General features: G+C 46.1%; 1 protein-coding gene, 1 long non-coding RNA gene and 1 other non-coding gene across 7 annotated transcripts in view; 2 read left to right on the top strand and 1 right to left on the bottom strand.

Annotated features, from left to right (window-relative positions):
• LOC141108553 (uncharacterized) overlaps positions 1–24,420 on the bottom strand; it is a 103,092-nt gene that overhangs the window by 16,462 nt on the left and 62,210 nt on the right. The window lies entirely within an intron of this gene.
• TMEM268 (transmembrane protein 268) overlaps positions 1–24,420 on the top strand; it is a 109,427-nt gene that overhangs the window by 82,048 nt on the left and 2,959 nt on the right. For all 4 annotated transcript variants that reach the window (XM_073600264.1, XM_073600262.1, XM_073600263.1 and 1 more), the window contains 2 exons: positions 4,303–4,374; positions 8,536–8,721. In XM_073600264.1, the coding sequence (XP_073456365.1) occupies positions 4,303–4,374; positions 8,536–8,721 (258 nt within the window). The remainder of the gene's footprint in view (positions 1–4,302; positions 4,375–8,535; positions 8,722–24,420) is intronic.
• On the top strand, positions 9,985–10,093 carry LOC141109124 (U6 spliceosomal RNA). The gene has a single exon (XR_012236140.1). It is a non-coding gene; the product is annotated as a U6 spliceosomal RNA (small nuclear RNA).

The raw sequence follows: 24,420 nt of genomic DNA, 5'->3' as shown, positions 1-24,420 counted from the left end.
TGTGTGTGGCGGAAAACTAACACTGCACATCACCCTGAACACATCATCCCCACTGTGAAACATGGTGGTGGCAGCATCATGTTGTGGGGATGTTTTTCTTCAGCAGGGACAGGGAAGCTGGTCAGAGTTGATGGGAAGATGGATGGAGCCAAATACAGGGCAATCTTAGAAAAAAACCTGTTAGAGTCTGCAAAAGACTTGAGACTGGGGTGGAGGTTCACCATCCAGCAGGACAACGACCCTAAACATACAGCCAGAGCTACAATGGAATGGTTTAGATCAAAGCATATTCATGTGTTAGCAATGGCCCAGTCAAAGTCCAGACCTAAATCCAGTTAAGAATCTGTGGCAAGACTTGAAAATTGCTGTTCACAGACGCTCTTCATCCAATCTGACAGAGCTTGAGCTATTTTGCAAAGACTGGGCAAAAATGTCCCTTTCTAGATGTGCAAAGCTGGTAGAGACATCCCCAAGAAGACTTGCAGCTGTAATTGCAGTGAAAAAAGGAGGTTCTACAAAGTATTGACTCAGAGAGGCCTGAATACAAATGCACGCCACACTTTTCACATATTTGTAAAAAATGTTGAAAACCATTTATCATTTTCCTTCCACTTCACAATTATGTGCCACCTTGTGTTGGTCACATAAAATCCCAATAAAATACATTTACATATTTGGTTGCAACATGACAAAATGTGGAAAATGTCAAGGGGTATGAATACTTTCAAGACACTGTACACGTGGGTCCTGCAAACTGCCTCCTGGGATTTGTGTCACTTATTCATTTTACTGGCAGGGGTCCACGGTGTCTTTACATGCGCAGACATGCTGTAGTTATCTACCATCTGTAGACCTGACAAAGATCCCTGCTATCTTCGCATGCACCAGAAAAAAATTCAAGATTGCTGTGGATGAGCACTGTACAGAGAACTTTCCCTACAAGCAAGAAAATGCTGGAACTTCATGGACTAGTAAATAGTTTTTTTGTTTGTGTTTTTTTGTTTTTTCTACAGGGACAATTTAAGATTTAAGGGCTGGTTCTTACCACAAAAAATGCACTCCAGATCTGTTCCGGATGCGTTTCTGCATGCACATTTTTGGCGCATCCCAGTACATATTTGATGAGTTTCTGGATGCATTACAAATGCTTTTTTTTCTTTTCTGGGTTTTTTCCACTGTACTGGGGTCCAGTGCATTTTTGATGCGTGTTACTGCATTTCAGTACAGTGCAGAAAAAATGCCCTAGAAATGACCACACTTACAGGCATGTACTGGCCATCGGGACTACCGGGAGTTTCCCGGTGGGCCGAGGACTCAGTGGGCCGGTTTCAGCAACAGCCAGTGGCTTCGCTAGAGGGGGACTTTTGGGGCTATAGCCCCGAATTTGGGGCCCATAGCCCAGAGTCAGACCAGGAGTCCCCAACCACAGGGTCCCAGCCCACTACCAGGCCATGGGCTCTCTGCAGCCGTGCGGCAGGCAGCACGGGAGAGCAGGAAGGCAGCTCTCACTGCCTGCCCTCTCTGGGGACCCTGATGTAAGGAGGGGGGCTCTCTGGGGACCCTGACGTAAGGAGGGGGGCTCTCTGGGGACCCTGACGTAAGGAGGGGGGCTCTCTGGGGACCCTGACGTAAGGAGGGGGGCTCTCTGGGGACCCTGACGTAAGGAGGGGGGCTCTCTGGGGACCCTGACGTAAGGAGGGGGGCTCTCTGGGGACCCTGACGTAAGGAGGGGGGCTCTCTGGGGACCCTGACGTAAGGAGGGGGGCTCTCTGGGGACCCTGACGTAAGGAGGGGGGCTCTCTGGGGACCCTGACGTAAGGAGGGGGGCTCTCTGGGGACCCTGACGTAAGGAGGGGGGCTCTCTGGGGACCCTGACGTAAGGAGGGGGGCTCTCTGGGGACCCTGACGTAAGGAGGGGGGCTCTCTGGGGACCCTGACGTAAGGAGGGGGGCTCTCTGGGGACCCTGACGTAAGGAGGGGGGCTCTCTGGGGACCCTGACGTAAGGAGGGGGGCTCTCTGGGGACCCTGACGTAAGGGGGGGGCTCTCTGGGGACCCTGACGTAAGGGGGGGGCTCTCTGGGGACCCCGACGTAAGGGGGGGCTCTCTGGGGACCCTGACGTAAGGGGGGCTCTCTGGGGACCCTGACGTAAGGGGGGGCTCTCTGGGGACCCTGACGTAAGGGGGGGGGCTTTTTTTGCGCAATTGCGTACAGTTTATATACTGTTTTTGTGCGTGTTTGCAAAATTAAAGTGGGCTGGTCTGGATGAAGTCCAGGGCCAAATTTTTGTCCCAGTCCAGCCCTGCACACTTATGTTTACTGTGCCATTGAAAACACTATATCCTAGTTTCTATGCCTTTTTTCTGCATCAAAAACACTGGACTGCATGTGGTGTGAACTGGCCCTAAAAGTTTTCTTTTTGATAGTAAGATTGCCAATATCCTAACCACCTTTACGAAGGTTATGGGTGGCGGAAAAAGGGTGGGATTTAATGCCCAAACACTGTCGCTGTGCAGGCGATGTTTATGTGAGCGTGCTCACAAAGACCGAGCTGTCAAAGACAGTTCCCAGACCGGTCTAAATAGCGATAGCCGATGGGTCCACCTTCTGATCACGTGATGATCATTCACCAGTCTTTCCACCCCCATCCCCTCCTCCATGTGCCAAACTGTTTTTAACCAACTCAATATCAGGCACTTTCACCCCCTTCCTGCCCAAGCCATTTTTCAGCGCTGTCACATTTTGAATGACAATTGCGCAGTCATGCAAAACTGTATTCAAATGAAATTGTTATCATTTTTTCCCCCCACAAATAGAGCTTTCTTTTGGTGGTACTTGATCACCTCTGCGGTTTTTATTTTTTGCGCTATAAACAAAAGAGTGACAAGTTTGAAAAAAAAAAATAAAAACACCAAATTTTTTACTTTTTGCTATAATATCCAATTTTTTTTTTTTTAAACAATTTTTTCCTCAGTTTAGGCCAATACGTATTCTACATATTTTTGGTTAAAAAAAAAAAAAACGCAATAAACGTATATTGATTGGTTTGCACAAAAGTTATAGCATCTACAAAATAGGGGATAGATTTATGGCATTTTTGTTATTTTTTTTTTACTAGTAATGGTGGCGATCTGTGATTTTTATCGTGACTTCGATATTACGGCGGACATATCGGACACTTTTGACATATTTTTGGGGCCATTCACATTTATACAGTGATCCGTGCTATAAAAATGCACTGATTACTGTATAAATGTGACTGGCAGGGAAGGGGTTAACATTAGGGGGTGATCGAGGGGTTTATTATGTTTCCTAGGGAGTGATTCTAACTGTAGGGGGAGGGGATTCACAAGGGGAGGAGACTGATTGGTGTTCCTCTGTACTGAGTACACACCATCGGTCTCTCACCTGACAGGATGTGGATCTGTTTGTTTAGACACACAGATCCACGGTCCTGCTCTCTTACCGGGCAATCGCGTGTGCCCGGCGGACATCGCGGCCGCCAGGCACACGCACCAGGTCCCCAGTGACCTGGTGGGCGCGCCCGCCCCCTGGTGGGCCAGGAAGGCGAGGGCATCAAATGAGGCCTTCCCGGAACGAGAGCCGCGCCGCCTGGCCGTCATATGACAGCCGGCGGGCAGTAAGCAGTTAGGGACGCTGGGTGGTTAGGAAGGGGTTTAAAGCAGAGTTGCACCGATACCAGTATCGGTACTGAGTATTTGCATGAGTACTTGTGCAAATGCTTCGATGCCCAAAACGGATACTTTTGTGGCGCTATTTGAGCCCCATACAAAATGAATGGGCTCAAATTGCACTGCAAAGAATCACATGGGATTTAAACAGTAATGCGCTGCGATTCCTGTCCAAGTCGCATGCAGTTTCCCGCACCGCTCCTGTGTGAGCCCAGGCTTGTCAGTGACTTCAGCCTGGGTAAACACAGAAGTGGTGCCCAAAACCGCATGTGATTCGAACAGAAATTGCGCCACATTCCTGTTTGAGTCGCATGCGATTCTTTGTAGTGCAATTTGAGCCCATTCATTTTGTATGGGTTCAAATGGCACTGCAAAGAATCGTACTCTGTTTCTTGTATTGCAGTCTGCAAGTGGTTTAAAAAAAAAAAAAATTTTTGGTTTACATCCACTTTAAATGCATTTTTTTTAATTGCTGAAGTGTACAGATTTTGTTTCCTCTTCTCAGTTGTGTTAGTGTGTATAATAGTAAATTCACTTTAAATTTGTGTAATCACATATACTTGCTGGTGAACCATTCCATCCGTTTAGTTTCTTTCACACTATTGGCCAGCTTTGCTTCATCTACTTCCATCTGTGGGGCTGTCAGCAGAGACTTTCCCAGCACTTATCCAGCATGCATCAGGTGAGTGGAATAAAACCAGCCAGAAATCCTTATTCAAATGATTAGATTAGGGAGCCCATCATGGCAGCTGCTATGGCTGACCCCTCATTCTAAAAATTCTAGCTGCCTGGCCACCACACTTGTCCCCCTTGCTTCAGTACTATCTCAGGACTATGTCACCAACTTTCCTGATTTGCAGATTGGAACACTTGTTTCGAATGAGTGATCAGAAAGTATTGGTCATTATAACAGCCAGGCAATTAGCATTTTCAGAAGGTGGTTTGCAATGAACATTACCCCTGCTTCTCATATAAAAAGTTTCCTTTAATACATTTTTTCCCCCAAAATACAACCATGCCATTCACTGAATGATTACTGGCTAATCTGGTCTGCATTGCTGTCAGTTCCCTTGTAAAGCATCCCTTGTTTGCAATTCTCCATGGACTAAAGCCAAACATTAGATGTAATGGTACTCGTAGATGTCCATATACAACCCAATATTTACTAGCGGTGTGAAAAATTTACAGTATTTACAATGAGAGCAATGCGGAACTCCGACCCAAATCATGATAGAGAATATATATATATATATATATATATATATATATATATATATATATATATATATATATATATATATATATATATATATATGCCCTCTTTTACTAGACATTTGTAACTCGTTTCATTCCGAATTCATTAAAGGAATTTTGACAAATTCGTTAATTCGGAAATATCCTAACAAAAACCCGTTTAACTTTTACGAATATTTGGAAATTAAAAAAAAAAACAAATTCGAAAATCTGAAATAACTACTTAACTTGGCTATTACTAGCTATTAAATTATACTGCCAAAAAATGTATTTGTTTTCGTTTTATTCTTTTTTTGTTTTTGGTTCATTTGTTATGATTGGAATTTGTAAATTCGAAAAAAAAAAAAAAAAAACAGAAATTCGAAAAATTGGAAAACCCAAAAATCTGAAATAACCAATAACTTGACTATTACTTTTCTAGGTATTATAATTTCCTTTCAAATTTGGCTGATATTGAACGTAACGAATGCGAATTTATCCGAAGTTACGAATGCCGTATCTAAACGAATGGAACGTAAGAAATTAATAATAAAAACATTAATTTGTTCAGTTCCATTTGTTTAGATGTGGTATTTGTTAGTGAACGTAACAATTACAAATTTATCCAAAATAACAAATACCACATCTAAACAAATTGAACAAATACGTTTTTATTATTATTAGTTACGTTACGTTCGTTTAGATGCGGCATTTGTTATTTCGGATAATTCTTAACTTTGGATAAATTCGTATTCGTTATGTTCAACAGCCAAATCTGAAAGGAGATTCCAATACCTATAATAGTAATAGTCAAGTTATTGGTTAGTCATTTTAGATTTTCGGGTTTTCCAATTTTTCAAATTTGATTTTTTTCAATTTTACGAATTCCAATCATAACAATTGAACCGAAAACTAAAAAAAAAAAACGAACAAAACAAAAACAAATAAATTTTTTGGCAGTGCACATGTCTATCTTTTGCTACAATACTTATCTTCAGCTCAGAGGTTTCCTCTAGTATGATTTTTTTTCTAGATGTCCGCTAAGTCTAATGGTCAGCTGTTGATCATCTACATCAATGGCCAGCATTATTGAACTCATTTTTTTCAGTTCATCCCAGACATGTGACCCCAACCCGTGACTAGACCGTGAAAGAAAAAGTAGCACAGTGGTTAGCTCTGCTTTCTCCCCCTCTCAGCAAGCTTCTTGTCTAGATTTGAAGTGATTGGCTCCTTGTGCTGCTTCTTCCCCTCACATTCCAGCCCAGGTACTGAAAGGGGCTGATTCCAGGCCAAATGTACTTGTACTGCTTGCCTTTAAAAAGACCAATACAGGCAGTCCCCGAGTTACAAACACCCGAGTTATGAATGACTCCTACTTACGGCCTCAAATGCCGGCCACTTGTGCTCCATGCTGGTCTTGGATACCTCCGGACACATCCCATACAGCAGTACTACATGTACTGCATGGCCAGAAGAGCCCCAGATAACATAACAAGCACCCGGAACATCCCACATCCATGCACAGGCGGACATTACACTTACAAATGCAGTGTTGCAACTTACGAACAAACCTTCAGTCCTTATTGTGTTAGTAACTCGGGGACTTACTGTAAGATGTAATAATTACAGAGCTGTATTTATTTTTTTAGATCTGCCTAGAGTTCAGTTTTAAGTCTCCCAATCACACACAGTCTGCTCTTTAAATCAGATCCCTGTTTTTTTGGCTGCAGCAGAGGGCAGGAGGTTTGGAGGAGGTGGACTTCTGTCCTCTCCTGATTGCTGAGGATGGCCCTACATAGCGCCTGGCCCAGAGTCATGCATTGCCATTGTGTAGGTGAGCCTACACTGCCCCATACAATACCCTACACATTACTCTCCTCTATATACTGCCTTATATCATATCCCCTGCACTTCTCTCCTTCACATACTTCCTCATAATATACCCCTCTGTACTCCTCTCCGGCACATGCTGGCTTCTATCATACCGCTGTACTCCTCTCCTGTATGTATTGCCCCATATCATACACCCGTACCCCTCTCCAGTATATACTGCCCATATACACCCATACTCCTCTACTGTATATACTGCCCATATCGTACACCCATACTCCTCTCCTGTATATACTGCCCATATTGTACACCCGTACTCCTCTCCTGTATATACTGCCCATATCGTACACCCGTACTCCCCTCCTGAATATACTGCCCATATACACTAGTACCGTTCTTTTATATAATGCCCCATATACACCTGTACTCCTCCTGTATATACTGCCCCATATACACCCGTATCCCTCTCCAGTATATACTGCCCATATACACCCATACGCCTCCTGTATATACTGCCCCATATACAACCGTAGCCCTCTCCAGTATATACTGCCCATATACACCCATACTCCTCTACTGTATATACTGCCCATATCGTACACCCATACTCCTCTCCTGTATATACTGCCCATATTGTACACCCGTACTCCTCTCCTGTATATACTGCCCATATCGTACACCCGTACTCCCCTCCTGAATATACTGCCCATATACACTAGTACCGTTCTTTTATATAATGCCCCATATACACCTGTACTCCTCCTGTATATACTGCCCCATATACACCCGTATCCCTCTCCAGTATATACTGCCCATATACACCCATACGCCTCCTGTATATACTGCCCCATATACAACCGTAGCCCTCTCCAGTATATACTGCCCATATACACCCATACGCCTCCTGTATATACTGCCCCATATACACCCATAGCTCTCTCCAGTATATACTGCCCATATACACCCATACTCCTGTATATACTGCCCCATACTATACACCTGCACTCTCCTGTATATACTGCCCCATATACACCCGTACCCCTCTCCAGTATATACCGCCTATAGACACTCATAGGCCTCTCCTGAGTTTACTGCCCCATACTATACACCTGTACGCCTCCTGTATAAACCGCCCATATCATACACCTGTACTCCTCTCCTGTATATACTGCCCAAATCATACACCTGTACTCCTCTCCTGTATATACTGCCCATATCATACACCTGTACTCCTCCTGTATATACTGCCCAAATCATACACCTGTACTCCTCTCCTGTATATACTGCCCATATCATACACCTGTACTCCTCTCCTGTATATACTGCCCAAATCATACACCTGTACTCCTCTCCTGTATATACTGCCCATATCATACACCTGTACTCCTCTCCTGTATATACTGCCCATATCATACACCTGTACTCCTCTCCTGTATATACTGCCCATATCATACACCTGTACTCCTCTCCTGTATATACTGCCCATATCATACACCTGTACTCTCCTGTATATACTGCTCCATATTATACACCTGTACTCCTCTCCTGTATATACTGCTCCATATTATACACCTGTACTCCTCTCCTGTATATACTGCCCACATCGTATACCTGTACTCCTCCTGTATATACTGCCCCATATACACCCGTACTCATCTCCTGCATATGTTGCCAGTAAATACAGTATATATCCTCAATCTTGCCCTCTTTAGCTAGTTCTGTTTTAAAAGTTTTTCGTTTAGGTGTCACATTGTATCTTCTCTCTTTTCCACACACACAGGATGATGTCAGACATTGCTTGGGCCAACTATTTATTGTAATAGAAATTCCTGCTGACCCAATGTTTGCACAGATCAGCACAGAAGACCCCGTGACGGAGGAGAGCCCCCTGCTGGCCAGTGAATCCAGCCACAAGCCTGTGCTGTGCAACCAGAAGATTCCCCTCATCCTGTGGGATGAACCAGAAGTGAGTATCTGGAATGTCCCACTAATGTTAATTCACAGAGTCTCTTAAATCTGACAGATCTATTTCTCTAAAGCAGACCATAGATTAATCAATTTTCAGTGTTGAGGGGGGAATCCCTCCCACAGTGCTCTTGTATTGTGCCAGAGGGGAGCCTTCCCGGTCAGCAGAATACAATTACTGCTAGTAATGGTATGTAAAAAAAATCCCACAGGCTGGTTGTGCTCAAGTCGAGGTATCACCTTAGGTACGACCAGCCTGGCCCATGGATGAATCAAACCTATGGGCGGTGTAAGCCTCGGTTCATATCTATCCCACCAGCGTACGACGATATACGTCGGCACAATGGCACGGCTGGGCAAATGGGCGTACAGGTACGTCCCCTTTAAATCATGGCATTGTGGGCATGCGTACTCCGTGACCGTGCCCACGGGTCCCGCAGACACGATGTACTCCGGGGGCCCGCAATTGTGTCATGGATAGTAAGAACAGGGAGATGCCTTTGTAAACAAGGCATTTCCCCGTTCTGCCTAGTGACATGACAGCCATCTACTGCTCCCTGTCATCGGGTCAGTGGAAGACCATCCCCCCCCCCCCAGTTAGAATCACTCCCTAGGACACACTTAACCCCTTGATTGCCCCCTAGTGTTTAATCCCTTCCCTGCCAGTGTAATTTACACAGTAATCAGTGCATTTTTATAGCACCGATCGCTGTATAAATGACAATGGTCCCAAAATGGTGTCAAGTGTCAGATGTGTCCGCCATGTCATAGTCACGAGAAAAAAAAAGTTGCAGATCACTGCCATTACATTAAAAAAATAAAAATGCTACAAATCTATCCCCTATTTTGTAGACACTAACTTGCACAAATCAATATACGCTTATTACGATTTTACCAAAGATATGTAGAATACATATCGGCCTAAACTGAGAAAAAAAAAATAGTTTATATATTTTTGGGGATATTTATTATAGCAAAAAAAAAAAAAATAAAAAAAGAGTTTTCAAAATTGTCACTTTTTGTTTATAGCGCAAAAAAAAAAAATTTTGTTTGGGTGTAACGTCGCACGACCGCGCAATTGTCAGTTAAATAGACGCAGTGCCTTATCGCAAAAAGTTCTCTGGTCAGGAAGGGGGTAAATCCTTCTAGGGCTGAAGGGGCTATGCAGGTGCAACAGAGTGAGCTTGATTTTGCACATTGTGTTTAGGGCAGCTTATTTCAATAGGCTACCCTATGTGTGTAAAAGGCACAAAAAACATGTATGGTGCTTTCTTCAGCAGCACATATACTAAAAAATTGGAATGATACAGAGAAGATTAGCATGGCCCCTGTGCAAGGATGACACGCAAATTCGTGAAGCGTTCCATATAAAAAACAAAACCAGCAAAATAAAAAAAACCCTGTATAACCCTTGTTAAAACTCGACGCAACAAAACACATAGTACTTTATCATACATTTTGGCACATGGTAACAAGGGGCAACGACATTTGGAACCGCCGTGTGCCTGCAGAAAGGCTGCGCGATTTTTGTGTGTTGCAGGAAATGAGCAAATTTGTAAACCTAGCCTAACGCAGTGAAAGACCAGCCTCGTTAATTGTATTTAATCCCTACCATGTTGCTTTATAATTATCCAGGTAAAAATTGCTGCCTTGGGGTTGCTATAGGCACAGCCATGTATATGGAAAAACCTGAGAACAAATATTATCTGTCTGATTCATAGATGTTAACTGTAAATCGGAATATCCTTCCACTGGTCACTTGTTACTTCCTGGCATTATAGTGTTAAATTGGTCAGACACCTGTACTTAGAAAATAAAAATTGTTTATTAAATTACAGTATCTCACAAAAGTGAGTACACCCCTCACATTTTTGTAAATATTTTATTCTATCTTTTCATGTAACACTGGAGAAATGACACTTTGCTACAATGTAAAGTAGTGAGTGTACAGCTTGTATAAGGCCCCTTTCACACGAGGCGGACTCCGCTTCCACGAAGTCCACCGGCTCAGCAGGAGATCTCTGTTGATCTGCGCTGAGCCGGCGGATGACAGGTCCCTCTCTGCTCACTGAGCGGGGAGGGGCTTGTCAGGCACCGCTGCCGCCTAAGGAGGGATCGGATGACAATGGACAACATGTCCGTTTTAATCAGATCTCACCCGATCCGATAGCGACGGACCTGGACATAGGGCCATCTGTCTGCTTTTAGCAGGTCGGATGTCAGCGGACATGTCTCTGCTGACATCCGTCGCTCCATAGGGTAATGTGGAGCGCCCATTCAGGTCCGCCGTCAAAACTGACAGACGGACCTGAACGGTCCAATCGTGTGAAAGGGGGCTAACAGTGCAAATTTGCTGTCCCCTCAAAATAACACACACAGCCATTAATGTCTAAACCGCTGGCAACAAGAGTATACCCCTAAGTAAAAATGTCCAAATTGGGCCGAATTAGCCATTTTCCCTCCCCGGTGTCATGTGACTTGTTAGTGTTACAAGGTCTCAGGTGTGAATGGGGAGCAGGTGTGTTAAATTTGGTGTCATCACTCACCCTGAAACTGAGCTGCAGCACAGTGGCCAAGACCAACAGGACAGGTTCTCCTCAGAACAGCCCTCGCCACGTTCGACCAAAAAAGTTGAATGTGCATGCTCAAAGTCATATCCAGAGGTTGTTTTTGGGAAATGGACGTATGAGTGCTGCCAGCATTCCTGCAGAGGTTTAAGGGGTGGGGTGCCTGTCAGAGTTCAGACCATATGCCTCACACCTCATCAAATTGGTCTGCATGGCTGTCGTCCCAGAAGGAAGCCTCTTCTAAAGATGATGCACAAGAAAGCCTGCAAACAGTTTGCTGAAGACAAGCAGACTAAGGACATGGATTACTGGAACCATGTCCTGTGGTCTGATGAGACCAAGATAAACTTATTGGGTTCAGATGGTGTCAAGCGTGTGTGGCGGCAACCAGGTGAGCAGTACAAAGACAAGTGTGTCTTGCCTACAGTCAAGCATGGTGGTGGGAGTGTCATGGTCTGGGGCTGCATGAGTGCTGCCGGCACTGGGGAGCTACAGTTCATTGAGGGAACCATGAATGCCAACATGTACTGTGACATACTGAAGCAGAGCATGATCCCCTCCCTTCGGAGACTGGGCCGCAGGGCAGTATTCCAACATGATAACAACCCCAAACACACCTCCACAAAAGACCACTGCCTTGCTAAAGAAGCTGAGGGTAAGGGTGATGGACTGGCCAAGCATGTCTCCAGACCTAAACCCTATTGATCATCTATGGGGCATCCTCAAACGGAAGGTGGAGGAGCGCAAGGTCTCTAACATTCAAGAGCTCTGTGATGTCGTCATGGAGGAGTGGAAGAGGACTCCAGTGGCAACCTGTGAAGCTCTGGTGAACTCCATGCCCAAGAGGTTTAAGGCAGTGCTGGAAAATAATGGTGGCCACACAAAATATTGACACTTTTGGACCAGTTTGGACATTTACACTTAGGGATGTACTCACTTTTGTTGCCAGCAGTTTAGACATTAATGGCTGTGTGTTGAGTTATTTTGAGGGGACATCAAATTTACACTGTTATACAAGCTGTACACTCACTACTTTACATTGTAGCAAAGTGTCATTTCTTCAGTGTTGTCACATGAAAAGATATAATAAAATATTTACAAAAATGTGAGGGGTGTACTCACTCGTGAGATATTGTATATGAACTCTGAATTAGGCAAGATCTACCGTGAGGGTCGGTTCACACCATGGATCACACACAAATGCTCTGTACGTTCCTGCGCAATTAACATTTGATCCGGGTGCAGTGTGTTTTCAGTCCATTCATTGGGGCTGAAATCGCAACGGATCACACCAAAAGTAGTACATGCACTCCTTTATAAAATGTGCAGGAACCGGATCGCATGGTGCTGCTGTACTGTGCAATCCAGTGCAGGCAAATGCACTTCATTTGGGATTAATATTGACATCCTCTGCAGTGCGTTTTGAACGCAGTTTGGGAAACAAGCACTGAACGTGGGTTTTCCACACCGCGTCCTGGTGTGAACAGGCCCCAAGGCCTGGTTCAGACCTGTGCAGTTCCTGCAGTGCTTTTTGCACACACTCTTTTTTTTTTTTTACACGTTTTGTTGCTTTATGCGTTTTGCATTTTTTTATGCTTTTTTTTGGTTGGATAGATTAAAAAGCACAAAATGTGGTAAAATCGCAGCAAAAATGACTACATGCTTTTCTGCAGCTTCCCTATTGAAGTCTATTGAACCAAAGACGCACCTTTTTGCATTTGAAAAAGTCCTTGACCCTTTCCAAAAATTGCAGCAGCTGAGAAAAAGCATAGCTGTGAACGTGTCCCATAAGGAGCCATGTTAAATGGACTGTAGTGTGTTTTTGCAAAAAGCACTAAAAAAAACACATTGGTGTGAACCAGGCCTAAGGGCTGGTGCATTCCAAATGCAGTCCAGTGCATTTTTAATCTGCATAAAAAACGCATGCATAGTGTATATATTTTATATCAACAAAAGTAGAACATGCTGCACTTTCTGTATGAAACTCATTTGGAAGGCAACAAAATGCACCAAAACAAACTATCGAAAACCCACTGTAATATGTCCTGACGTGAGATAAAGAAAAAAATAGGGAAAAAAACACTGAAATGCATAATATATGTGCATGCAGAAATGCATCCAGACCCCAGAAATTGTGGTGTGAACTGGTCCTCACAGTGCCCCCCAGGGTTAAAGGCTTATTTAGTCTAGGAGTGCTGGGGTAAGGTAATACCTCATGCCTGGCTGTAGAAGGCTCTCTATCCATGTGACTGGTCCAGCGCTGCCACCTAAGGCCTTGCCTCCTCCACATACAAAGCAGGGTTAGCCATGCACTGTACATGACACCCACAGCCTGGAGCTTCAGGCAGGAGAGAACAGTGATGGAGCTTGCCATACCAAGAGACAGGGGTAAATATTACAGCTTAGGCCCCAGTCACATCTCAGCGTTTCGTACCCTTGAAACTCCAAAACGCTGGAGAAAAAAAAAAAATCAATTCTCTATGGAGACGGTTCACATCTTCACACAAAGTCGCCTGAAGCTCAAAAAAGTTCTTGAGCATTTTATGTAGCTCTAATCGGGCAGATTTGAGAGTGTGGCGCGTTTTTATTCTCATAGAAATTAATGGAAATGCACCATTCGCTCGTTTGTGCGCGTTTTTGCACGATTTTCTGCTCAAATGAAAAAAGTAAAAAACTAAAAATAGTAATATGAAAAAAATGTAAAATACACAAATAGCTACAAATCATCATAAAATAAATATATAATACACGATTAACCCCTAACCTTAAAAATTATTATTAATACTGATAAAATACCCAAACAAAAAAGATGAATGTATTTTGTGTTGGGGTTAAGGCGTTTACTTCATTATGGTTTTTTATTTAATTTATTTATTTTTTTTTTTTAAGGGGTAGGGGTTAAAATTAAGGGTTAATTACCGGTATTTATTGTTACTTAGTATTCATTTATTGAATTTATGATTTTTATTTCATTTAAATTTCTTTATTCAAGTAGTAGTAGTAATAAGAATAAAATAACCAACTCCTAATCTAAACCTAAACTGAACACTAACCCCTTAATTTTTGCTTTAGTCTTTCCAAGAGCCAGCCTACTGCTTGCATCAGGAGAGTGACAGGGTGCTGTGCAGCCCCTCCCACCAGCCATGATCTGCCCACATTGCATAAAGAAGCACAGACCCAGTGATGGCATTGCTGGGTCTAAAATAACAGGTTTTATTTAAAAGAACCAGAACAGGTAAAATATAAGCAGATTAGGTGTAAAGTTAATCTAAACTCCCTGTGACAACCTTTTATTTTATCACACATACACAAATGCTAACATTTTTTTATTCTATTTTACCAGTTTACTTTTTTGTGCTGTTAAGCAGCACTTCTGGTTCTTCAGCCAATGCGGGGCCCCACTGCCCCCTAGGATTTCTATGACACAGCTATGCCAGGAGGCAGTGTGTTAAGCTGTGCGTTTGCACTGCATGTTCACATGCATGGTGGATTTGTGCTCAAGTGCACATGCTGCCGGGGGTATAGTGGCAATCTGCCAGAATCTGGAAGCATTTATGCACACGCTCAGGAATCCCGCTGCGCCATGCGCTTATGCACCACCACTCTCTTCCAGGTTCTAGATACCTGGAAGACACAAGTAAAGTATATGCACACATGCTGGGGCTTTGAAAATGTAAATAAATCGGAGTTACTTACCGGTAACGTCCTTTTCCAGGAGTCTTTCAGGACAGCACCATGGAGAGACCTTGGCTCCTCCCCTTCTGAGGAAACACCGCCCTCAACTTAAAGCTTTAAACCTCACCGCTCTCCCCCGGCCCCTCAGTTCTTCAAGAGGACCTCCGGTTAGCTGGGGAGACACAAGAACACGTCATAATAACTTTAATCTTACCTGACGTTCTTCTGCGATGAACTCCATCACGAATATCCCTACAGTAGGGTGGGTAACTGTGCTGTCCTGAAAGACTCCTGGAAAAGGACGTTACCGGTAAGTAACTCCGATTTTCCCATTTCCGTCTTTCAGGACAGCACCATAGAGAGGATAAGCGAGCACCTTACCTTAGGGTGGGACTACTGCCTGCAGAACCTTACGCCCAAAAGCCTGGTCTTTTGCTGACAGAAGGTCCAATCTGTAGTGTTTCACGAACGTGTCGAATCTAGACCACGTTGCCGCTCTACAGATCTGCTCCGGAGACGCACCAGCCCACTCGGCCTGAGAGGTCGCCACTGCCCTTGTGGAGTGTGCCCTGATACCCTTAGGGGCTTCTAACCCGCTAAATATATAAGCCTGACTGATAGCTAACCTTAGCCACCTAGCTAAAGTGCGCCTCGAGGCTTTGCCTCCTTTCCTGGTTCCTGAAAATAACACAAAAAAGGAATCAGATTTTCTAAATGGTTTTGTATCCTCCAAGTATTGCAGGACACACCTTCTTACATCTAGTTTATGAAACCTATGTTCCTGTTCCCTCACAGGATTCAAACAAAAGGTGGGCAAAACAATTTCCTGGCCTCTATGAAAAACCGAGGCTACTTTCGGTAAGAAGGCCGGATCGGCCTTAAAAATTACCCTGTCCGGGAATACCTGAAAAAAAGGGGCCCTAATGGAGAGGGCCTCGAGTTCACTTACTCTTCTTGCCGTAGTGATTGCCACCAAAAACACCGTTTTGAGGCTAATCCATTTTAGCGTACACGTCTCCAATGGCTCAAAGGGTTCCCCTGTAAGTGCTTGTAGGACCAAGGACAGATCCCACATTGGGAAGGGGGGGACCTTCAGAGGTCTCTGCCTACTCAATGCTTTAAAAAATCTAATGACCCAAGGATCGGAGGCTAGTTGTTTCTCCAGAAACACACTCAAAGCAGAAACCTGTCCTTTCAGGGTGCCAAGGGCTAACCCTTTGTCCGCCCCTGCCTGCAGGAACTCTAAGACCGCTATAGAGCTGTGAGTATCAAAAGAAGTTTCTGTACACCAGCTATTAAAACGCCTCCATGTCTTTTGGTAGATGACCTGGGTTTCTTTTTTCCTGCAGTTAAGGAGGGTCTTTACCAAGCTATCTGAGAAACCTCTGTTCTTCAACAGTTCTTCCTCAGTAGCCAAGCCGCGAGGCTCCATCTCCCCACCTGGGGACAACAGATTGGCCCCTGGGAAAGGAGATTCTCCTGAACTGGCAAAAGCCAGGGGGGTTCCGCTGCCAGACTTCTCAGGATGGAGAACCAAGGCCTCCTGGGCCAATGTGGCGCAATAAGAATGAGAGTTGTGTTTTCCAGTTGGAATTTTCTTAGGACGGCTGGGATTAGTACAGGTGGGGGGAAGGCATAACACCTGTCGAAAGCCCAACTCTGAGCCAGTGCGTCTATCCCTAGAGCTCCATCCCACCTGTTTAGGGAGAAGAAGAGATGCACCTTCCTGTTTTCTCTCGAGGCAAAGAGGTCTATGCATGGCCTCCCCCATTTCTGGGATATTGCTTCGAAAACCCCCTGATTCAGAACCCAGTCGCCTTCCCTCAGCCGTTTCCTGCTGAGGTAATCCGCCACCAGATTTTGATCTCCTTTCAGATGCACTGCCGAGAGGGATAGGACGTTTAATTCGGCCCATCTGAGAATGCTTTCTACCAGGGTCCACAGAGGTCTGCTCCTGGTACCCCCCTGCCTGTTTATGTAGGCTACAGCTGAGGAGTTGTCCGACCGGACTCTCACATGCTGTCCCTGAAGTTCCTTTTGAAAAGTTTTGAGTGCCAAGGCTACTGCCTTCAGCTCCCTCCAGTTGGAGGATCTCCCTGCGTCCTCCTTCCGCCAGCCTCCCTGAGCCACCCGGTCCCCCATATGCGCCCCCCAACCCATGCCACTCGCATCGGTCGTGACGCATCTGGACACCGGCAGAACCCATTCCAGACCCTGAGAGAGATTGGCTTCTTTCCGCCACCACCATAGGGATCTCTTGACCTGGTCCGGTACAGTTATCAGGGAATCCAAAGATTCCTGACTGTGGTCCCAAATGCTCAGGATAAATAGTTGCAAGGGGCGAAAGTGTAATCCTGCCCACTGGACTGCTGGAAGTGCTGCCGTCAGTAACCCCAAGGCTGACATAGCCTTTCTTACTGATATTTGTTGGCTGCCCTGGAGTAACGACATTGCCCTGTCTACCTTCTGGATTTTCTCCATAGGCAGGAAGACCTTTTGTTTTGTTGAGTCCAACAGGTAACCTAAAAAGATTACTTTTTGCGAAGGAGTCAGATTGGACTTCTCCAGATTTAAGAGCCAACCTAGACCCTCTAAGATGTTCCTTGTCAACTGCAGGTCCAGCGACAGTTGTTCCGCGGAAGGGGCAAAAAGTAGTAGATCGTCTAAATAAGCGATCACTGAAATGCCCCTGATCCGTAGGAAAGCCAAGACTTCTACCATGACTTTGGTGAAGATGCGGGGGGAAGAGGATAGTCCGAAGGGAAGGGCCCTGAACTGCCAGTGAAAGGTCCCTTCTCTGGTATTTATTGCCAGCCTGAGGAACCTTTGACACTGATCTGCAATGGGAATGTGCAGGTAGGCATCCCTCAAGTCTATCGATGCCATAAAGCAGTTTGGAGGAAGAAGTGTCTTTACCGAATAGATAGAGTCCATTCGGAACCTCCTGTAGGTGAGAGAGACGTTCAGAGGCTTCAGGTTCAGGATGAGCCTGAACTTCCCCGAGGGTTTGCGCACCACAAAAATGTGGGAGTAAAAGCCTCTGCCCGTCTCTCCTTCTGGCACTCGAACTACCACCTCCTGTTCCTCCAACTCCTGGAGGGAGGAAAGGAGAGCCGCTGACCTCTCTGCACATTTCGGAAGCGTGGTTACGAGGAGTCTGCATGGTGGAGGTTCTGCAAACTCCAACCTGTACCCTCTTCTTATGACTTCCAAAATAAAATTGTTGGAGGTGATCATCTCCCACTGTGGCAGGAAGGCCCCCAGTCTTCCTCCCACCGTTATTCTGTCACTTTGTCTTTTTGGGCTGTTCAGGAGGGCGAAAAATAGCCCCCCCACGCCCCTTCCCTTTTTGTCCCCACCCCTTTTTCTGTTGATCAGATTTTGGGGGGTCCAACTTCTTCCACGGCCGAGACTTTCTTTTAGTCTCTGCCGGTTTTCTTTTAAAAGGAAATGCCTTTTTTCTGTCAGCCGTTCTATCCAACACAGCTTCCAGACCTGGCCCGAAAAGCAAGTCCCCCGTGAGAGGAATGCCGCAGAGTTTAACCTTGGATGCGGTATCTCCCTGCCATGTTTTAAGCCATAGGGCTCTTCTTGCCAAATTGGACAATGCGGCTGATCTTGCAGACATACGCACCGATTCAGCTGACGCATCTGCCAGGTAAGCTATTCCTTTAAGGAGCATGGGAAAAGACGAAAGGATTGTTTCCTTAGGCGTGCCCGCCTCTATATGTGCCCTAATTTGCGTTAGCCAATACTCCATGTTTCGTGCCACCACCGTGGACGCCATGGCAGGTTTGAGGTTCCCTATGGAAGAGTCCCAGGATTTTTTCAGGAGGGAGTCTATCCTTTTATCCATGGGATCTGGGAGTGCCCCCATGTCCTCAAAGGCCAAGTCAGTGTGCCTGGAGACCTGCGAAAAGGCTGCGTCTAGCTTAGGCGATTTGTTCCATACCAGCGCCTCCTCTTCTGCAAAGGGGAACCTACGCTTAAGTGCCTTTGAAAGGAAAGGCTTCCTTTCGGGGTCTTGCCACTCCTTTTTGATGGCGTCGACTAAGACCTCATGGACCGGGAACACCTTCCTTTTATGTTCCCCTAGTCCCTTGTACATCTGGTCATGGAGTGAAAGTTTTTTCCTTTCCTCCTGGATTCCTAGGGTGGTATGAATGGCTCCTAGGAGCTCCTCCACCTCCTCCAGGGAAAGCTTGTAGCGAGAGGATCTTGTGGATTCCCCTTCCGCCTCCTCTCCCTCTGATTCCCCCTGGGGATCTGAGGACCCGCTATCAGGCTCTTCCTCAACCTCGAATCTGGCACCTCCTGGATTCTCTCCACTTCCCGAGGGAGCATCCATTAAGGATTGAGGAACACTCTGCTGTGCTGGTGGAGAAACAACCTGCGGCTGTGGCAACTGAAGACTGGCAAATAATGTTTTAAAAGTCTGCACCGTATTGGAAAGTTCTTTCACGGATGCTGCTAAATCTGAAGACTGTTCTCCAGATTGCTCCCTTACTAGCCCCTCTATACAATCCCTGCAAAGGGGTTTAGACCAAGATTCCCCCATTGTGATTTTACATGAGGGGCATTTCTTCTTGGCACTGTGGGGCGACTTGCTTTTCTCTGTAGCTTTGCCCTGGAAAACAAGTTAAAAGTAGGGAGCAATCAGCAAACTTTCACCAGCACTACCACGGAGGGCCACCAGGGGTGCACTTCCCGGGACCAACCATCACCAGGGACCCAGACACAACCCTTTCCCCCCCTTCACCACCAGGGGGAGTTCTACACCTGTGGAGCTTTACAGGAAGCGGTAAGGGAACACCACCCCAGGGTTCCTCTTACCTTAGAGTGGCTGGTGCAGGATTCTCCTGGAGCGGTTCTTGAAGCCTCTGCTTCCGACATCTCCTTAGAGTGCAGTGGTGATCCAAGCCCCTGTGTACTGTCCCCACAGCAAGTCAGAGGCAGCACCAGCCGAACGCGCGGTCCGTTTTCAACACCGCGACCGGAACCGGAAGTCACGGGTCAGACGGAAACACCGACCTCCGCCGGAAATGACGTCACCCGTCCTCCGACCCAGCGCTCAGAGCTCCCACGCTGGCTGCAAGTGCAGGGCGGTCTTCTGTGCCTCCGCCTATGCCACTGCTAGGCAAGAAAGAAAACGGACCCCCCCAGCTTACAACTTCACTAAGAGAAGCTGGGGGAGCGTGATGTGCAGTCTTCTAAAAGGTACTCAGCCACCCTAGCCCCTTAGACTGCAGCTTCCTTTAGAAAAAATGAGCAGGAGAAAGCCAGAGAGAGCGCCCCCTTTGGTCAGCCTGCCATTAGCCTCAGCCTCCCTAGCTGTGCGGCCCTGGTTCCTTGCGATGTCTCCCCACCGGAGGAAACACCAGAACTGAGGGGCCGGGGGAGAGCGGTGAGGTTTAAAGCTTTAAGTTGAGGGCGGTGTTTCCTCAGAAGGGGAGGAGCCAAGGTCTCTCCATGGTGCTGTCCTGAAAGACGGAAATGGGAAAAAGCAATTTTTAGTTTTGGACAGAGTAGAGAGGGCTTAGAACCACGTCAGGTTTTTATTGCTGTCTGCAGGGCCGTCTTTACCGCGGGGCAAAAGGGGAAGCTGCCCAGGGCCCAGTCACTTTTGGGGGGCCCAAAGCAGCTGCGCCTTTAAACCTGCAGTGCCCACCAGTGTTTTATTTCAGCCGGAGTTCAGCTACCTCTAGCGCTGCTCAATTCTGTCACTTGTAACAGAAGCGCTGCCTCTATTTACAAGCGACAGCGCTCCTCTCCCTGCGGCCGCTCAAACCCCTCCCTCCTCTATACATCTCTATAGGAGAGTAGAGGAGGAAGGGGTGGATATTCTACACAGGCGCAGGACTCTATAGGAGAGAGGAGGTGGGTATTCTACACAGAGAGAAGCTCCTCCTGACTGGCAGCCTGCACGGACACACCGAGTACTACTCTGCGGCCCCACTCTCTGAAATGTTCTAAGTGGTGGGAGAAAAACTGGTGGTAGCTCTGGACTGGGGAGGACCGCTTTGTACTTGGAGAGGGGGGTTGTACACAGGCACCCCTCAACCCTGCACCCCATACACAGCCACCCCTCAACCCTGCACCCCATACAGCACCCCTCAACCCTGCACCCCATACAGCACCCCTCAACCCTGCACCCCATACAGCACCCCTCAACCCTGCACCCCATACAGCACCCCTCAACCCTGCACCCCATACAGCACCCCTCAACCCTGCACCCCATACAGCACCCCTCAACCCTGCACTGTAATGATGTGCCGCAATGATGTGCTGTAACCTCTAGCAAATAGTGAGTGGTAATAATGTGCAGTAACCTTCAGCAACAAATCAGTGAACAGTAATGACCTGCTGTAATTTCTAGCAACCAAGTAGTGAGCAACAATTTGCAGTAACCTCTAGCAACCAGATAGTAATGGTGTGCAGTAACCTCAATTGGTGAGCAGTAATAAGGTGCAGTAACCTCTAGCAACCAATCAGTGAGCAGTAATGTGCAGTAACCTCAATCAGCAAGCAGAAATTATGTGCTGTAAGCTCTAGCAACTAATCAGTGAGCTGTAATGTGTGTTGTAAACTCTAGCAACCAGTCATTGAGCAGTAATGATATGCTGTAACCCCTGGGAACCAATCGCTGCCTGATCTGCAGTGAACTGATTTTGAGTCTAGCTACTATTTATTGTATGTCTCATTGTGGGGGCTTGGGGGGAGGGGGGCCCAAAAAAAGTGTTTGCCCAGGGTCCAATCAATATTAAAGACTGCCCTGGTTGTCTGTGTCCCCGTTAGGGAGATTCACCCTCTCTATGTGTCTTGTTTACCATTATCATTGAAAGTGAAAGAAAATCACAAGTTTTGGATTGTCCCAAAAAATCTTTCAATGGGGAGACTAGTTCTGGTGACCTGGCGAGCCCCCAAGAGATTCCCTTAATTTTCAGGGATTTCCTCTCCCTGTTTGGACAGGAAATTAAGTTAAATCTTGGGACACAGATGGTACAAAAAAAAAAAAAAAACTTAGAGGGCTTATACTGTAACAATCCAAAAAAAAATGTTGTCTGCAGTTCTACTATATATAGCAGCGCAGAAGGGGGCAGGGAGAGGCCATTCATTGGTTTACTTCCACTTTAAGTTTTAAAGCGGTAGTAAACTTTGTAGAATTTCATCCTGCAAGGCAATGTCAAAATGTGCTAGTATGCACTGCATACTAGCACATTATGAGGGGCTTGCTTTAAAACGAAGCCCTCCAGCGGCACACTGTCACCTCTGAGAGGGCTTCCATATTTACCCAGTTTTCCTTCCGGGTTCGCAGACTCCAGCCGTCTGACTGGCTGAGCTGTGATGTCACTCCTGCGCATTCTATTATAAGCTTACCTGTAGGTAAAAATGGCAGACAAGTTTACTTCTGCTGTAAAGAGGTTGTATAGCTTCCTGTATACTTAGTTCCTATAGGTAAGCCTAGAGTAAGGCTTACCTATACAGGGCCGGCACTACCATTAGGCAAACTAGGGCGCCCTACCACCTAGGTTGCAGCCACGGCCTCTGTCCCAGTGAAACCCCATGCATGGGTGAGCTCAGCTCTCCTCTCCTGGTCACTGAACTCCGTTCACTGCCAGAACACATCCACTGCAGGTGCCGCCAATCCCCCGATGTGTCGCGCTGAGCTCCCTGCTGTCATATCTCCTCCTCCAGTAATACCTGCGCCGTGTGAGTAGTGCAGGAAGCAGGAATCAGGTCGGTCAGTGTGTCAGGTAGGTAAGGGTAGGTGAGTTTAGTGGTCAGGTAAGTTAGTGTAGGGGGCAGGCAGGTCAGTTTAGTAATCATGTAGGTCAGTGTAATGGTCATGTAGGACAGATGTGTTAACATAGGCAGGACAAAGGGGGGCGAAGTCAGGGGCGGCAAAATGAGGTTTCACCTAGGGTGTCAAATTCTTACACCAGCCCTGTACCTATAGGTAAATATCTCCTAAACTCTGTTTAGATATTTACTGTATGCTGCACCAGTGATGTCATCGGTGCATGCGTTCTGCAAGAACAGCCGCCCTTGCCATGACCGGCAGCGGCATGTGTGGGAGTGACGCCACACGGCGCCTGCCAGTCACACAGCCAGAGTCCGATGAGCGATCGCGAGCACGAGAGGCAGAACAGGGACGTGTGTGTGTAAACACACAAATCCCTGTTCTGTGAGGAGACACAGATCGTGAGTTCCTATTAGCTAGGAACCACGATCCATCACTTCCTTTAGTCAGTCCCCTCCCCCTACAGTTAGAAACACACACAGGGAACACAGTTAACCCCTTGATTGCCCCCTAGTGTTAACCCCTTCCCTGAAAGTGGCATTTTTACAGTAATCAGTGCATTTTTATAGCACTGATCGCTGTATAAATGCCAATGGTCCCAAAAATGTGTCAAAAGTGTCCGATGTGTCCACCATGTCGCAGTTCCAATAAAAATTGCAGATCGCCGCCATTACTGGTAAAAAAAAAAAAATGCTTTAAATCTATCCCCTATTTTGTAGACGCTATAACTTTTGCGCAAACCAATATACGCTTATTGTGTTTTTTCTTTACCAAAATAATGAATACATATCAGCCTAAACTGAGAAAAAAAATTGTTTTTAAAAAATGTATTATAGCAAAGTGTACAAAATATTGTATTTTTTTCAAAGTTGTCGCTTTTTTGTTTATAGCGCAAAAAATAAAAACCGCAGAGGTGATCAAATACCACCAAAAGAAAGCTCTATTTGTGGGGAAAAAAAGGACATCAATTTTGTTTGGGTGCAACGCCGCACGACCACATAATTGTCAAAGCGCCGCGGTGCCGAATCGCAAAAAGTGCTCTGGTCATTCAGCAGCCAAATCTTCCGGGGCTGAAGTGGTTAAACATTCTGTTCTTTATGTATTTTATCTGAGATGTCTAATAAGTACCATATATACTCGAGTATAAGCCGACCCGAATATAAGCCGAGGCACCTAATTTTACTACAAAAAAACTGGGACTCGAGTATAAGCCTAGGGTGAGAAATGCACAGCTACTATAAGTGGAAAAGAGGGTCAACAATGCCCATTTGCAGCCTCACTGTGCCCATTTGCAGCCATAGGTCCCCCAAACGTCAAACTCTGTAGTCAAGGGTTCCTAGATGCCCCCTAGCTGCAGCCAAAATTTGGAGTCTCTGGACCCAAAGGGTCCCGAAATGACATTGCTACAGATGGACACAGTTGACCGACTTAGAGCCCGTATCTCGGGGCCTGGTGGGGCTAGGAACCCCAAATTTGGTGTGCAAACCCAGTGGAACTAGCACTACAATATATCTAAAGCTGAGGTTTCTAGCACCAAGTGGCCCCGAGATACAGAGCCCCAAATTCGGTTCGGAAATTGTCAAGCACTTTTCTGCAGCAGGGAATGGCATTTTCCGAACAGACTTTGGGGCCCCGTATCTCGGGGTCACTTGGTGCT

This window comes from Aquarana catesbeiana, linkage group LG09 (genome assembly GCF_042186555.1).
Source record: "Aquarana catesbeiana isolate 2022-GZ linkage group LG09, ASM4218655v1, whole genome shotgun sequence".
NCBI lineage: Eukaryota > Metazoa > Chordata > Amphibia > Anura > Ranidae > Aquarana > Aquarana catesbeiana.
This window is presented reverse-complemented; position numbering and strand designations above follow the sequence as displayed.